The sequence below is a fragment of the Capricornis sumatraensis genome, chromosome 2 (assembly GCF_032405125.1).
Source record: "Capricornis sumatraensis isolate serow.1 chromosome 2, serow.2, whole genome shotgun sequence".
Taxonomy (NCBI): domain Eukaryota; kingdom Metazoa; phylum Chordata; class Mammalia; order Artiodactyla; family Bovidae; genus Capricornis; species Capricornis sumatraensis.
In genome coordinates, this window is record NC_091070.1 from 55,307,813 (window position 1) to 55,324,504 (window position 16,692).

Below are 16,692 nucleotides of genomic sequence, written 5' to 3' on the forward strand. Positions count from 1 at the left end.
GCTGAAGCAAAAGCTCCAGTATTTTGGTCATCTGATGTGTACAGCCAACTCAGTGGAAAAGTCCCTGATGCTGGCAAAGATTGCGGGCAGAAGGAGAAGAGGGTGTCAAAGGATGAGATGGCTGGATGGTATCACCAATGCAATGGATGTGAACTTGGGCAAACTCTGGAAGATGATGAGGGACAGGGAAGCTTGGCATGCTGCAGTACATGGGGTCACAAAGAATTGGACATGACTGAGCGACTGAACAACCAACAAGCTCTTGGAATGAAGCCTCCCTTCCCCCACCCAAGGCTTCTTGATTAGATGCAACCTGAGAAACTAGCACACACATTACAAATACACGTGTAAAGGGAATACAAGTCTGTACTCCAATTTCCTACCAATTGAATGAGGCTTGTCAATTGATCATTTCAAATCTATTCAGACATTGCTGGTTTTGAGCCATTAGCCAGTTTCTTGCACGGATTCCACAGGGATGTGTATGTCTCCTGTCTGGCAGACAGTTCCAGAGTTTATTGGGCTGCAGGAGGAAGCCCTCCTGTAGGACTCCTCTTCCTGCGCTGCCCTGTCTGATGGCCCTGGGGAGGCAGTGCGCTCTCTTTCCCACTAAGATGTGCTCTGTGTTTGTAGCCTCGACAGACAGTTTTGACCGCCGCTGGAAGCATAGGACAAGCCAGCGGGGATCTTCTGCGGCAGATCGGAGAGAATGAGACTGACGAGCGATTCCAGGTGAGATATTTGCAGTCCATAATCTTGGAACCTAAGTGATGGTCTTAGACCCTAGCAGGGAGAAGGTAATGAAAAATGGAGTCTTCCTTGAACTGACAAGAGAAAGGTGAAGGTGGATTATCTTAGACTGTGATCTTTTTATGTGTTAACAAAAAAAATTTTTTTAATTGAAAAACTCTATTCACTTACACCATACATCACCACACTGAAACATCTGCTTAGCTGTTCTCACTAGTCAGCATGCTGCACTTTCTTTAAACACAGACATGGAGGGAATAATGTCACAACCATCCTTATATCAGCCACCCAAGTCTACAGTTATCCACTCATGGCCAGTCTTGTTTTATCTATTTGGGGCAGCTTTGAATTGCATCATTCTTGAGTCCGCATGTAAGAGTGGAAACACATGCACTCCCGTACACTCTGCTCCCACATAGCACAAGCATTCCTTTGTGTTGAGAGCTTTGAATATGTCTGTGTCATATTCAAAACCACAAGTGTGGCAGAGAAGTCCTTTTTGTCACCCCCCACCTTTTTTTTCAATACCAAAGACATATCCTCTGGGGACCAGCTGTAGCCACTGTCTGCAGCTGGCTGGCTGCACTGCCAGCTCAGACAAGATCTCAACTTGTCTGCCTCCATTCCTAGCCCCCGCAAATAGGGTGGGGAGGCCTCCTGCTGGGGATCTTCAGGCCAGATGAACTCCTCTTCTCACATACTTATGGGCAGATGCCTTTCATTCCTCTTCCTCCTCAGTCTTAATTTTACAAGGAACATACAGATACATTCTCATTAAACTGCTGCAGGTCAAGCTCAGGTTTTCAGGAAGGTACCCTTTTCTAAATCCTATGTCAGGTTCAGTGTTTGGAATTTGTATAGAATTTAGAATAAAATCACCCAGCTTTCTATCAGCATTCCAGTTGCCTCAAGGAGGGCAATTTTGCTTGCTATTTCATCTAGCACTACTGGATTTCATCACCTCGAGATGTGTTAGTTCATCTAAGATATGATCATGTATGTTGTGGATACATTAAACATGCCCCTTCTCCTCTACTCTCCACATTCCTGGAGTGCTGGGGACATAGGACTCATTCAGATCCTGCATTAAGGCTTGAACATTCAGTGCATGAACGTTCATGTGATCAGGGAGGCTGAGACACAGAATGGGTGGTAGGGGTATTCCTGGAAGCCATTTCTGTGCTAGCGTGGCCAGTAATAACTGTAAACGGAACTAACTGTAGACCACATAAATACAACCTGCTAAAGCCAAGCTAATTATGTCCTCGTCCTTCCTTCTCCTTGATTAGATCCCCAAACACATGTGTTGTCCTGTGGATTTTGTATTAGAGCAAGTAGTTCTTTGGAGGTAGGTACCTACTTAGAAATTGGTTAAATATGAGATTCGTCCATTGGTTTACTAGGCTTAATTATCCTGAAGCAGTCAACTTATTTTCTAACGTCTGGGAAAAGTTGAGAGGGAAGTCACAGCTCTTCTTTAAAGCATCTCGTATATCCTTGTGGCTTTGTGGGTTTTTTTAAAAAAATAGATTTCTCCCCTTTTATTCTTTGACAAACTGTTTCCATCACATGTGAATATAAACTCCGCCTCCAATGTCTGCTTCCATTCCAGATGGGCAAGAGAAGCAGGTTCAAGTTCAGGATAGTGTCTCATGGTGGCTTTCTTAACAGGAAAGCCCTGGCTTGAATGTTTTCTGTTCTCTAAGGTCTCTCGGTAAACACCAATGCAGTAAGGTGATCTACAGTCTCCTCCAGTTGTGGGTAACCCCTGGCTTACTGACATTGGATTTCTTACTCTCTTGGTTTTCCAGTTCTTGAGATCCTATCTTGGAGCTTTTTCTTGAGTTTTCAGTGTACTGCATGTTCCCGGAATTAACAAAGGTTTATTCTACATGAGCTGCATAATAGTGGTCTTGTTGAAAAGTTTGACAAGGGCCTTGTCAGCAACTATAGCCACAGGATCATGTTCTTTTTCTAACTGTATTTTTTGTGTGCGGGGGGTGGACAAAATTAGTAGGAGAATCAGGATTTCTTTAAATCAGTCTAACAAAGCCGTGACCAAACCTTGGTCTCTGGGTGAGAAGATGGATTCCTTTCAAGGGAAGGAATACTTTGATGCATTTTGAAAGACTGATTTTAAAAATCTTGATAATGATTTGTGACTTTCAAATTTTGCTTTCACTAAGCATTGATATAGAGGGCCAGGAACCATAACTTTGCACGCTGTGTTGGGATCAATTTCTAGAAGTTATGTGGCAGATGAGTGCCGGTGAGACCCCAAAGGCCTCTTCACCTCTTGGCACCACAGGCTATGGCCTCTCCCTGGACATCGAGTAAACACCAGCAACCTAAGAAAGACTGGATCAAACTACCCTTTTCTGACGGCTTTGTTATTGTCCATTTTAAAATCTCCTTACTTGGTGGATTCATGGGTTTCTGATTTGCCTGGATAAGATATATGGTCTTGGTCTTTCCAAGTGGCTCGGTGGTAAAGAACCCTCCTGCCATGTGGGGGACATGGGTTCAATCCCTGGGTCAGGAAGATCCCTTGGAGAAGGAAATGGCAACGCACTCCAGTATTCTTGCCTGGGAAATCCCATGGACAGAGGAGCCTGGCGAGCTACAGTTCATAGGGTCACAAAAGAGTGGCAGGAACAACAAACATAGTCTTTGCTCTGTATAAAATTGTACAGGCAGAACACTCTTTCCAGTATATCTTCTCATAAACTATCTTGTTGTAAAGACTCTGTGGGTGCCCTTTGCATTGAGAATCAAAAGTGCTTTTCATTATCTGATGAATTAGTAAAGACTTCTGACCACATTTCCTCTGGGAGAAAGCCTTGACATGTTGGTTCAAAATAAAATTGGCCTCTATGTTTGGGAAGGCATTTCCAAACCAAATAAATGACCTTCAATATTAAAAGCCAAGAAGTGCATTAAATGTAGCAGTGGTGATTCTTTAGGTCACAGAATGATGACAAACCTGATGGGGTGAGTCGAGGGATTCTCCAGCCTGCAGGCAGAAAGCCTTGATGTTGACCTGCAACATAAACTGATCTTTAAAGGCTCAGAGTGCTTTGCATCATTGGTGAGGGCTTCTTGAGGCTGGTTTATTTACACAGGCTCCCTTTCCACTTTTCATAATAATTTATCTCCATCTAGAAGCCTACAGAACACTGAGAATAACTTATGTTCAGAGAATTCATGAGCTATTGGGCTGGAGGTCCTATCCATGCATGTTCAACGTTGCCCTCTGGAGGCCAAGATGTGGCTGAATTTCTGATGACAGCTTGGATCCTTGTGCAAAGTAGAGATCCAAAAGATAAATTTTCAAGTCACAATGGGGCATGATGGCATGGAGGGCCATGAATTTCATCCTTCCTACCACTCATAGTGTATATTTTCAGCTGGATCTACCACATACTCAGGAGGTGTTGTCAAGATTCTAAGTGTTGTTTAAATGCACAAATGTGAATCAATGGTTAAAACAAAAGCCCTTCCTTCAAATTAACCTATTTTAGATTGAAACCTATGCTACTTATAGTATAGGAGACTGTAGTATTAGGATTAAGTCTCCTTCCTTAATTAGCTCTCAGACTAACTTGACATTTCAGTAAAATAAGTGGAAGAAGTTTTATTCTAAAGTACTGAAGAAAAAAGGCCGAATGGAATTTTCATAAAATATTAAAGTGCTTTATTTTCCGGCTCTGATGGATGACTGGGAAAATATAAATAACTATTTTTTGTTTTCATTTTCTTAGGACGTTTTAATGAGTTTGGCTAAAGCTGTTGCCAATGCTGCTGCCATGTTGGTACTAAAGGCAAAGAATGTTGCCCAAGTGGCTGAGGACACGGTCCTGCAGAACAGGGTGATCGCCGCGGCCACCCAGTGCGCCCTCTCTACCTCCCAACTAGTGGCATGCGCCAAGGTAAGCTGGCGGGCACCCCAGCCCTTTCTTCAGAGTGTCTGTGAGAGGAAGCAGGGGCAGAGCTTGTTAAAATTGTCTAAGATTCAGAGCTTGCTTCAGGTGCCTTTCAGGTGAAATCGTAGTATTTTAGCATAAGCTGTCCAATTCCACTTTAATAATTTTTTCCTTGCTCAAGTCCTGAAGCAATGGTACTTTTCTGTGTCTAATTGCCATTTCTACATGTAAATTGCTGTATCTCCCCTTCGGACTTCACAGCATGTCTTATTTACCCCTGTGCACAAAGAGCTCTTGGATTATGCCGTTACAGCATTATCTGCAGAGTTAGTGGGAGCCGTTTCTGCACTGCACAGTATCAGAATGAGGGATAATGACGTAGTTCATGGTTGTCATTAGGATGTACACACTCTGTATAACACAGTACCTCATGTAGCACCATCACCCCTGGTTTACTGAAGAGGAAACTGAGGCCCTTAGATGTTACTGAGTGATTACAGCCACAGAAATCATAAGTGCCTGGACTAGGCTTACAAATCAGACTGGTCTAACTTCAGATACCCTTTGCACTCAACCACATGTATCTTCGCTGAGATAATGCATCACAGGATGGTAGGTGTTAGTTTCTCCACCTGACGATACAACATGCTGTACAGATCTGTAAGAGCTTCCCTCAGGGCTCAGCAGTAAAGAGTGCTGCCCGTGCAGGAGACATGGGTTCAGTCCCTGGGTCGGGAAGAGCCCCTGGAGAAGGGAAGGGCAACCCACTCCAGTTTTCCTGCCATGGATGGACAGAGGAGCCTGGTGGATTCCAGGCCATAGAATCACAAAGAGTCGGACACAACTGAGCAACCCAAGCATACATGCACGGCTCTGTAATCTGGTTCCCCCTGGCATTTCCAGTCCTAGGAGAGGGTTTGCAGCATCAGTCGGAGGCATCATTGATGGTCTCCCTCCTCCCGCTTTCCTTGTTCACCAGCCTAGTTTCACAGATGCTGACGCAACCCACTCTACTCTCTCAACCATGAAGCAGACTTCCAGGAAATATATCTGGAAAAAAATCATAATTCTTTGACATAGTCTTTATCTCAGCTTGGAAGACTCAGTTCAGAGGTTCCCAAGAGGAGGAGGTGTGAATGGTAAATATCAGAAATTTCTCTCTATAGAAGTAGTCAGTAGTATCAGTGGTTATAGAGCACTAATGGAGGTGAAAGTTAGTGGGCATCTAAAAATCACAAAGTGAAATGGTCGAGTATGAGAAGCCTCCAGTGATGGTTCAGTTTAATTGCTGGTCCTGTAACTAAGGAACTGAGGCCCAGGGCAGGGAAGGACATGGCAGAAATGCTAGTGGGCACTGGAGAACCTAGAGTTTTGATGCGGTGCCCAAGACCCACTCCTGTCTCGCTTCAGGTCGTGAGCCCCACCATCAGCTCCCCTGTGTGCCAGGAGCAGCTGATTGAAGCGGGGAAGCTTGTGGATCGCTCCGTAGAAAACTGCGTCCGTGCCTGCCAGGCGGCCACCGATGACACTGAGCTGCTGAAGCAGGTCAGCGCGGCTGCCAGTGTGGTCAGCCAGGCCCTCCACGATCTCCTGCAGCATGTACGACAGTTCGCCAGCCGAGGCGAGCCCATCGGTCGCTACGACCAGGCCACCGACACCATCATGTGCGTCACCGAGAGCATCTTCAGCTCCATGGGCGATGCTGGTGAGGAGTTGGGCTGTGGGCTGTGGGTGGGCCAGGCGGTTTGGGGTTCCCTGATGTCATTGACTGTGAGCAAGTCAGATGATGGTTTCCTGGACGCCTGGTAAAAGGGCAAATGCTAATCACTGTCAGTCAGAGCCTTCTTCTGAAGCTGGGAAAGATCGGCTCCTAATCTGCCCATCCAAGCAACACCAAGAGACTTAATGTCATCTAGAGTTTATATATATATATATATATATATGTATATATATATAATTTAGGTGCACAGTATATCCCTTTTGTTCCCAGAATGCCCATGTTGGCTATGGTAAAGTTGGTGTAGCCACAGGAAGACGCAAGAATGAGGCTTGGAAGTTTATTATACTCAGAGGTCCCAGTCAGGGTGTCTCTGCCTGTCACTCAGGGTCACAAGGGAAGCATCAGGTTCTGACCAGATGGCAAGAGATAGGATTGAGGAGAGAGCTCAGGACACTGCCTTTATTGGGATTTCTGTAGAAAAATCAAGATGGAGCAAGATGAACAACTTAGGTTTGACTAGTCTAAATAGTTTCAGCTGGCTCTTGCTTATAGGTGTGATCCCAAGTTGCCTGATCATGGCTCTGGGGTGATGAAGGCAGAGAAATATTGCCTCCTGGCTATAGGGGCCAGATAGAGGATAGCTCTGGATTGGTTAGTTTGCCACCATACTCTTGGCTGGACCTTTTCCTGTCTCTGTTTGCTAGCTTTGTGAGGGGCAGTTTCTTTCCAACCAGAAAAGTTTTCCTAAGATGTCAAACATCACTATACATACATACATACACACACACAAATATGTATATATAACCTTTTCAGCCTATTAGTTAAAAATTAAGTCTCCCCAGACCCAGCCCCGGAGAAGGCGATGGCAGCCCACTCCAGTACTCTTGCCTGGAAAATCCCATGGACGGAGGAGCCTGGTAGGCTGCAGTCCATGGGGTGGCAAAGAGTCGGACATGACTGAGCGACTTCACTTTCACTTTTCACTTTCATGCATTGGAGAAGGAAACGGCAACCCACTCCAGGGTTCTTGCCTGGAAAATCCCAGGGATGGCGGAGCCTGGTGGGCTGCCATCTATGGAGTCGCACAGAGTCAGACACGACTGAAGCAACTTAGCAGCGGCAGCAGCAGCAGCAGACCCAGCCCATTACTATCCCATCTAAATCTCTGGAAATGACCACTTACCAATTTCTGTTTTACCTGTTCAGAAATGTTCAGTCTTCCTACCTAGATATAGGTGTATGTGTATATAACATCCTGTTTCTTTCCGTATTAATGGAGTTCTATTACATATACTCTTTTGCAGCATTTTTCACTGAATATATTAGAATGTTTCTGCCTGTTGACCTATACACTATTCTTTCTAATGGGAGCATAGTATTCAATTCAAGAATACATCGTAATTTACTTAACCAGTTGTTTTCTAATGGTAATTTCCAAATTTTTGTTTGTTTTACAAAATTAATATAGTAATGATTCTTGCAAAAATGTCTCTGTTTACTTTGGGGAGTATATATAGGACAAGTTCCCATCATTTGAATTTCTGGGTCAATAAGTATGTACATTTTAAATTTTAAACATGTCTTAAATTTCTCTCCAGAAAGGTTCCACAGTTTGCAACCCCACCAGTAGTTTGAAAGATATCTATTTTTGTACTAATTCATCAGCACAGAGCAGTTGAGTTTGTTGTTGTTTTTTTTTTTTTTTTTAAGAAAACTACCTTGTGCTTTTCTCCATCTTTCTTAAGTGATTTAAGAAGTGGATTCTTTTGGTTCTTTTATTTAAATAAACTTCATATTGTGGAATATTTTTTATATCTATAGAAAAGTTGCTGGAGTAATAGACTTTTCCTTTTCTATTCCCTGTTTCCTTTAACATCTCCCCCAGCCTACAGGACATTGGCCAGGACTGGGAGATGAGCATTGGTACATTACAGTTCTTTAAACTACAGACATTATTCAGATTTCACCTGTTTTTCACTATCGTCCTTTCATTGTCCCAGGAGCTAATCCAGGATACCTTGAATCAAGCACATTTTGATTTTCATGAAGCTTCCCATTCCCACTTCATGCTGATAGTGCTTCAAGATTCTCCACAAATGACCCAAAGGAGGATATTGCTCATGTTTGAATTGTTTTATTTTTTAGTGTATATGGTGGTAGCCCTCCCACTTCCAAAAGGAAGTTGAAACAGATTTCAGTAAAATCACAGTTCCTAATAACAAGATCAAAACCAATGCTGGGAAGGAAAGAGTGAGCAAAGAAATAACTGAAGAGAGGGAGACTGGGCCAAAGCAGATCTCGGCATCTGAGCATGAAACTGGGGTCTGAGCTTTCTGTGAGTTAGAGCCAAGAGACACAAATAGAGTGGGTTATGTGATACCACTCATCTGATGTTAGGCAGGCTCAAAATTAAAAGATAATTTTTTTTCTATGCACATTACTCAAAGAGCTTATCACAGGGGCTTTGGTGTAAGAGACTCTTGATATGAGGAAAATAGTATTTTTTATATAAGTATTTACTAAGCATAAATGCACATAATAAATCCACATAATCTTGTTCCCTGCCTTCTCTTTATAAAAAGTTCCTCTTAGGTTACTTATGTCATCTTTATCCTGCACAGTTAGAGACTGAACTTGGATGCCTTTGGGGTAGACAGGCCTGGCAGCCACAGGGAATGTTTTTGGTTCTGGGTCTGACTTGGCTTCATTGCTTCGAATGGAGCATGGAGGCTCATTTCTCTTTGTCCATTTTGCCAGAGGAACAGAGGCGAGAATGTACTGGCCCCTGAGGTTTCCCCTGAGCTTTAAGAGGCAGACACACAGACTGCATCCTCTGTCCCACCCTCTAGGTGAAATGGTACGCCAGGCCCGGGTCCTGGCCCAGGCCACCTCAGACCTCGTCAACGCCATGAGGTCAGACGCGGAAGCTGAAATCGACATGGAGAATTCCAAGAAGCTCCTGGCAGCAGCTAAACTCTTGGCTGACTCCACAGCTCGCATGGTGGAGGCTGCAAAGGTAGTACATTGGATTTATTCACTTGAAAAGTGAACGTTATTGAAAGTAAAAATCTGAAAGTTACCTTCAGGATAGAGAGTGGGTAGCGGAATGCGTGTTTTTATTTGTTTAAAGTCTATGTGGCTTTGTAATGTTTAACCTTTCTTCAAGTGGGAAACAGGGAAGTCATGGAACACGTGAATGAAACTCTTCAGGGCGATGGTGCTGACTCAGCCATAGATGGCAGAATCCCTGCTTAGCATGTGTTCTTTCCTTTGAGTCACTGCCATTGACTTTATTGAAAATGATGACTAATTTAAAGTTGAGATTTTCAACAGTAAATTCATTTTGACCTGTTTTCTTCCTGTAGCCTTAATGTCACTTTACCCTCCATTTGACTTCTCAGCTAAACTTCTTTCAAGATTTTGCATAAGTGACCAACTTGTGGTTACCAAAGGGGATGTGGGGGAGAGATGAATTAGGAATTTGGGGTTCATATATACATGCTATTATACACAAGATAGAACTACAAGTTCTATACAACAAGAACTAACTGTATAGCACAGGGAACTCTGTACTCAATATTTTATAAAAACCTGTATGGGGAAAGAATCTGAAAAAGAATATATCTATATAAAGGCAAAATTCAGCAAATTACCTTATATATAATTTTATATGTAATTACCTTATATAATTTTATACCTTATAAAATTCATGTGTATATATGAATAAGAAAATAGAAACCACCTTCAACAACATATCCCCAGGGTAACATGTTGAATGTATTTCTATGTATTTTCAGGTTCGTTATACATCCCCCACAGCTTAGCCTGTCTCCTTGGCTTCTAACAGAACAGTAGGGTATCTCAACCAAGTATGTGAATTTCATTCATTTCCAGTGTCTGTGCCATGCAGTGATATCCGGTAGGCCTTCCTCCTTGTCTAACTCACCGTTATATTGCCTGAGGGGCTGAGAGTCCTTGGAGATATATCCTGGGTAGGACTGAAGAGAATCCCAGGGAGGGGCAGAGTCTGAACTTCCTTCCTCTGCTCTGATCCCTCTTTCTGCCAAGAAGCTCTGCTTCTAACCATGGCTTTTAGCAAAAATACACATTAGACCTTTGGATTATAGTAAGTTTTTTTTTTTTTTTTTAAGGTTGTTACTAGTTTTGTTTCCTTCCCCCCCCCCCTTCTTTCTGAGTTTAAACAAAGCCATTTCAAACAAACCCTCATGTTCACAAAAATTACTTGCTAGGCTGGAAAGAACTTTAGTGATAAGTCTGCATGCTGAGTTGCTTCAGTCATGTTCAACTCTTTGCATCCCTAGGGATTGTAGCCCGCCGGGCTCCTCTGTCCATGGAATTCTCCAGACAAGAATATTGGAGTGGGTTGCCATGCTCTCCTCCAGAGTGAAAAGTCTAGCCCGTCCTTTATTTTACAGATGAGAAAATTAGAGCTAAGAGCAAAGTTAAGCCTATTATCACATAACCAGGACTAAGCCGACCAATGTGCACATTTGTTCCTAGATGTATAGTGGTCCCCAGACCCATTCACTGCATATACCAGCTTACCAATGTATTTGTTATTTTGGATTATTTATATTAAATGGGACAAGTTGAGTGTTTTTCCAAGTTATTTTAATCTTTTAGTTAAAAGTCATCATGGCAATATTTTAATTGCTGAATTTTGTTGCAAGATAAAGAATATATGGTAGTTAGACTTACAAAGAATATATATATTTAATGTGAAGAAAAAAATATAAACAATCATTAAGTAAGATTGCAGGCCAAAATTAGTACCCCATATCTAATATATGTTCATCATAAAAGACATTGCTAAGGGAGGATCCAGGCATGCACGTCAGTATAAAGTATAGAAATGGTGCTTTCCTGCTGCTGGAACACAAAGTTAACACTGGAGGCATTGATAAAAAATACCCAGTGACCAGAAAAAATGACTCTCATAAAAGCAAAAGAATGCAAAAGGAGCCCTAACAATCCTTTCACATGTGAAGTGCAAAGATTCAATTTTTTAGTTGCTAGAAACACAAAATCAAGACTAGTAAAAGTGGTTTTAAGTTTGAAAGAATGGGAGATTCCATCCAAGAAGATTGCCAGTACAACTCTGCCATGGGTGTTAGATCTGTTCCACTCAGTGTGAATTCCTATGGCTTCTCATAAATACCATAGTTCAGAGAAGTCAATTTTTGCAAATTGGTAAACTTGGCTAGGTGGCCATATGGGAAATGGAGACGTTCAAAAAATTGATTTTCAGTAAGTGGTATGTTTCTTTCTGCCTTGCAAGCAATTATTATAGCCTGAAAATGTTCATGGAAAGAAACTCGTTCATCTATATACATCCAGTGCTGGTCACAAAACATCCAGGCCCTGTGCAAAGAATCTTGATTGATGCTTTTATTGCCGGTGAAGGTAGAAGACTGGATAAGCTTTACATTTTTGTTGATTTGGGGCTTCTCTGGTGGCTCAGATGGTAAAGAATCTGCCTGCAATGCAGGAGACCAGGGTTCAGTCCCTGGGCCAGGAAGATCCCTTGGAGAAAAGAATGGCTACCCACTCCAGTATTCTTATTTGGAGAATTCCATTGACAGAGAAGCCTAGCAGGCTATATAGTCTGTGGGGTCACAAAGAGTCGGACATGACTGAGTGACTAAGACTTATACACTCACTCATCATGCAGTAAAATTATCTCCTCCCTACATTATCTTTAGCCTGTCTCTTCTACCTACTTATCTAAGTAAAATCCACTTGGACTTCTACAGCAACATGATAAAAGAGCCACGGGCTTACACAAGGGAAGCGTGGCCATCCGCAGTGCATGGAACCCTCCCCTTTCCATGCCTGGATAGTAGCATCATTTTGTCTTGTTACTTTAGTACAATTGGGTACCAATTCTACTTGAACACATTTGCCAACTCAGGCTCTCTAGAAATGTAATTTCTAGATATGGTCTTTCTTGAACAACATTGCCTCATAGAACTTTGAATGGCATTCCTCTCCCTCCTCCCCCCAACCTGGGCCCCTGTGTTATACTGTAATCTTAGCCCATTCTCATTCGCCAGTGCAGCAGGACAGGACAATCTTTCAGCAAGGATATGTGTCTGTCACTCTAATTAAAATATAGTTCTTCCCAAGAGATGTGAGCAGGAAGGACTTAACATGTTTTAAACCGTGGGTTTCTGACCACAAGGTAATTGATATGGATGACGAAGACTATGATCTTAAGCGTTACCATTGGATTTCTCCTGTTTAGCTATGCATTGTTGAAACATCCCATCCCCTGGTAAATATTTTTTTATTGAGAGGAAACATCTTTGTCATAAAGATACTGCTCGGAGCATTCCGAGATATCTTGTACTCCTAGGAAAAAGTAAAATTGAAGGCATAAATTCAGTGTCTTTGGCACATTGCCCCCTGGACCTCCTGGAATCTTTGCTTTCACCTTGGCAGGGGGCTGCAGCCAACCCTGAGAACGAGGACCAGCAGCAAAGGCTGAGAGAAGCTGCCGAAGGTCTCCGGGTGGCAACCAATGCTGCGGCCCAGAATGCTATTAAGAAAAAAATCGTCAACCGACTGGAGGTCAGTAAGGAGTAAAGAGCCTGGTTTGCTAGACTTTAGATTTGCAGAGAGTCTGTTGAAAGAACAATCGAATTCATAAGGCAGTGCCCATCCAAAGGAAGCTAGATCAATCCGGATGACACAGTTTAAAGTATTAGATGCCATGAGCAGCTTGAACAGCTGGTTGAGGGCCACTATACGTTTAGGTCCAGGGGTTTAGATCCATTGACGCAGTTTGAAAAACTGCTTCAGGTCATGTTTGCACAAAGCCAAGACCTTTTCAAAGTTTAACAGTCTTGAATAAAATTCAAATTTTCTTTCAGGAGGAACCATGATTTTGGGGTTTTTATGTTTTCCCCTGGCATTAAGGGATGTACATGTTCAGAAAAAAAGTGTAAAAATGTAGCTAAAATGTAAATATTTTGTTGGAGGGAATGTTCTTTCAGGACTTCCAATAGAAAGTAATCACTTATGAAGACTGGAGATGGGAATAAAGAGGTATGAAAGGGACTAATAAATACTTTTGTCATTTTTCAGAATGCTCATTTATTCTTGGGACAAAAGTAATAGGTACAAATTCTTTAGAAAATGAATCTCACAAATGTACACAGGAGACTCTTAGAATACAATCTGGGGGGATTTGAGGCCAGAACTTGCCTGTCTGGTGAGGAATCCCAACATGTGTAGTTTTCTGGGTTCCGGAAAACAACTAGCCTCTGTGTCCACGGAAGGAGACTGGAGAGCCGACATGATTAAGTGTGCCAGGCCCCGAAAGGCCTGGGCCCTTCTGAACCCAGGCAAGTCAGGAGCACCAGTGTGTGTGCCTGGCACTTGACCCAGAAAGCACCCCATGCCTCATGTGAGAGAGAGGCCTTTTTCCTAAAACATTTAGGCTTGGTGCTGCTTATCAGTTCCATATGGTCTTAGGACTTGTCCCTTGGCTTTTGTAGAAAGACAGATGAACACCAGAACTTGGACACTCAAGCCAGCCTCTCTTTTTCATTTGTCCCAGGCAACATAAACCAAAGGAAGACATCAGGACTCAGCTAGGTTAGGATGTCATTGGTGCTGAAAGGGTGGAGTCTGTGCCTGGCGCTCCCTTTCTTATAGCTGTCCGTTGCCCCCCTTTAGTGGAGAGAATGTATGTCAGTGTGTATGTGTGTGTGTGTTTGCACACAAGAACCCTGGCTCACCTCCTCTCTCTATCCCGCCCCCCTCCCCCGCCCAGGTTGCAGCCAAGCAGGCTGCTGCTGCAGCCACACAGACCATCGCTGCCTCCCAGAACGCAGCCGTGTCCAACAAGAACCCTGCGGCCCAGCAGCAGCTGGTGCAGAGCTGCAAGGTGAGGCTCTGGCCACCGGAGAGCCAGGTCTGCTGAAGGATACCCTGATAGCATTAGAGCACGTGGTGCCCAGCTAATTCAGTTAAGACCGATCATCCAGGCCCCTAATCCAGTTTGTTCTGGCTCCCATGTTTCAGGTGTACACGCACATACACACATCTGGCTTTTGTCTATTAAGTGGATGGCCTGTACTTGGAAGGAAAGCACAATGTTTTTACCAGCATTGTTTCCTCCTTTTTGTGAGCACGAATCAAGGACAGTCGATGATGAGGCCATTTTCGGGCTCTGAAGCAGTAATGAAGCATCAATTTCCCAAGTGCCTCTCTCCCTTTGAACAGTGGCATGTTCCTTCAGTCTTGGATTTATTCATCCTTCCTGGTCTCAGTGCTGCTGTGCTCTGGGGCTTACTCTGCTTACCTGATCGATCTTCTGAGACCAGGCCCTGATTCCATGCTGAAGCCGCAGTGTGGCCGAGGGTGCAGCACGCCGCTGCCGCCTTCCCTGAGGGCGCACAGTTGACTCCCAGGAGAGCCCTGAGCAGTGCCAGATACACACTGTCATTGCATAGCTGTTGCCCACATCTTGGCACCGTTTCTCACTGAAGTCTCCCGCAAGTGTTTGCAGTCCTCCGTGGGACCTGGGTATAGGGACATGTTAGATTTAGGAGCCCTCTCTCTCCTTGCTCAACTCCCCTCTGAAATGCTGCATGTATGAGGGGTGTTGTTGCCTCTGCTTTAGAAATGGCTTTACTTCTGCAGGGAGACCACCCGGGACCCTTTAAGTCCCGAATCCCGGGTCTCTGAGCCCAGCCCCTCATTAGCGAGCAAGTTTTCTCTGGTAGAAAAGCCTCAGCAATACAGGAGGACCCTGACCTTGGGGCTGTGCATGTCAAGGAGGGCTTTTTCTGAGAGTCAGGCACCTGCTGTGGAGGGAGATGGTTTCCTATCGGGGCCTGGCATCAGCCGCCAGTAGGGAGAGCAAAACGGCATTTCCCTCCTCAGAGAGCACATGCCACTTGTGTCCAGGTAAATAGTATGAAACCCCTCACCTCTACATTTTATGAGGAAACTGAACATACTCAGCCTGTGGGTATCCCTGTCAGGGGATGAGACCATTGCTGCCTATCAGGATGCCATGCAGAAAGGAAAGTGGACCAGATTCCTGGAGAGGATCCATGGAAAGTCTCCTCGAAGTTTGTTTTTGTTTTTAGATTCTTGCCTGAATGGACTCCTGAAAAGAGCATGTCACCAGGGTGGGCTGCTCTTGGGCCCTTCCTGAGAGTGCTGGCCTCTGTGCCATGAGCTCTGAGGGCCTGGTTAGGCAGATGGGGCGTGGGCACAGAGGGGCATGTGGGAGAACTCGGAGTGAAAGGCCGTCACCTCCTCTGCACGGTGGACGTGGTCTCTTTCAAGTGCTCTCACCGCAGGATGCTGTACTCCCTTCCCTGCCCTGGGCAGTGGGTTTCCCCATTTGAGAAATGAGAGCAGAGGAAGAGGAACCGTGGTGACATGAAAGCTGATGGACAGAAAGTATAACCACATAGTCAGAAATTGACATGCTCAAGTATACTGTTAGCTGAGTATTTCTCTCACTTTCTTCTGATCATGGGACTGAATAAATCTCTAATTTACCTATAAATTGGAGAGATTCTTTAATTCTAGGGTTTTCAATCCTCAGGAGTCAGGATGGTGTGAGGTGCTACTGGGGAAATTGTTTTCAGGCCAAGTTACAGAGGATCGCCTTGTCCTGGGTGTGTTGGGACCTGGAGGACCACAGGGTAGGGTGTGTGCAGGAGGAGCCTGCCCACAGGTACTGTGTTGGGACTCAGTGTTGGCAGGGACCCTGCTGGCTACAGCTGCTGCGTGAATGCAGGGTCTGGACCAGGCATCCCCTCAGGAGTGAAGGCACACCTACAGAGCATTATCACTTGGGGCATTTGCCCCCACACGCTGTTTTGGTAATTCACCATCCCGGATGTGCTCAGTTTTCATCTTCCTTGCTTCCTGCAGGCGGTGGCCGATCACATTCCTCAGCTGGTCCAGGGGGTCAGAGGGAGCCAAGCTCAAGCAGAAGACCTGAGCGCCCAGCTGGCTCTCATCATCTCCAGCCAGAACTTCCTCCAGGTACTGCAGCAGCATTCGGCCTGCTCTTCCCCAGGACCACAACCCACGCCACCCCACACTGGGCAGGGGGTTCCCTTTATCCTTTAGGAGAGGACTTCACAGATTCTAGAGCAAGAGCAAAGTGTTCATAGTAAGCAGACCTGGAGAGGGAGATGGAGCTTGGCAAAGCAAGATGCCGACGTATAGGGAAATTGCCATGTTTCTATCTATATTGCTCTTCTCTGAGGGAACACGTGTAACCAGTTCCACTTTTTGAGAACAGCC

The 16,692-nt window shown here is 44.4% G+C and overlaps 1 protein-coding gene across 1 annotated transcript in view; it reads left to right on the forward strand.

The window, feature by feature from the left end:
* The window catches only part of TLN2 (talin 2), a 208,630-nt gene that overhangs the window by 54,387 nt on the left and 137,551 nt on the right, over positions 1–16,692 (forward strand). Inside the window, exons 16-22 of the mRNA XM_068964068.1 lie at positions 634–732; positions 4,512–4,679; positions 6,084–6,378; positions 9,243–9,409; positions 12,856–12,984; positions 14,192–14,305; positions 16,315–16,428. Coding sequence (XP_068820169.1) covers positions 634–732; positions 4,512–4,679; positions 6,084–6,378; positions 9,243–9,409; positions 12,856–12,984; positions 14,192–14,305; positions 16,315–16,428 — 1,086 coding nt within the window. The remainder of the gene's footprint in view (positions 1–633; positions 733–4,511; positions 4,680–6,083; positions 6,379–9,242; positions 9,410–12,855; positions 12,985–14,191; positions 14,306–16,314; positions 16,429–16,692) is intronic.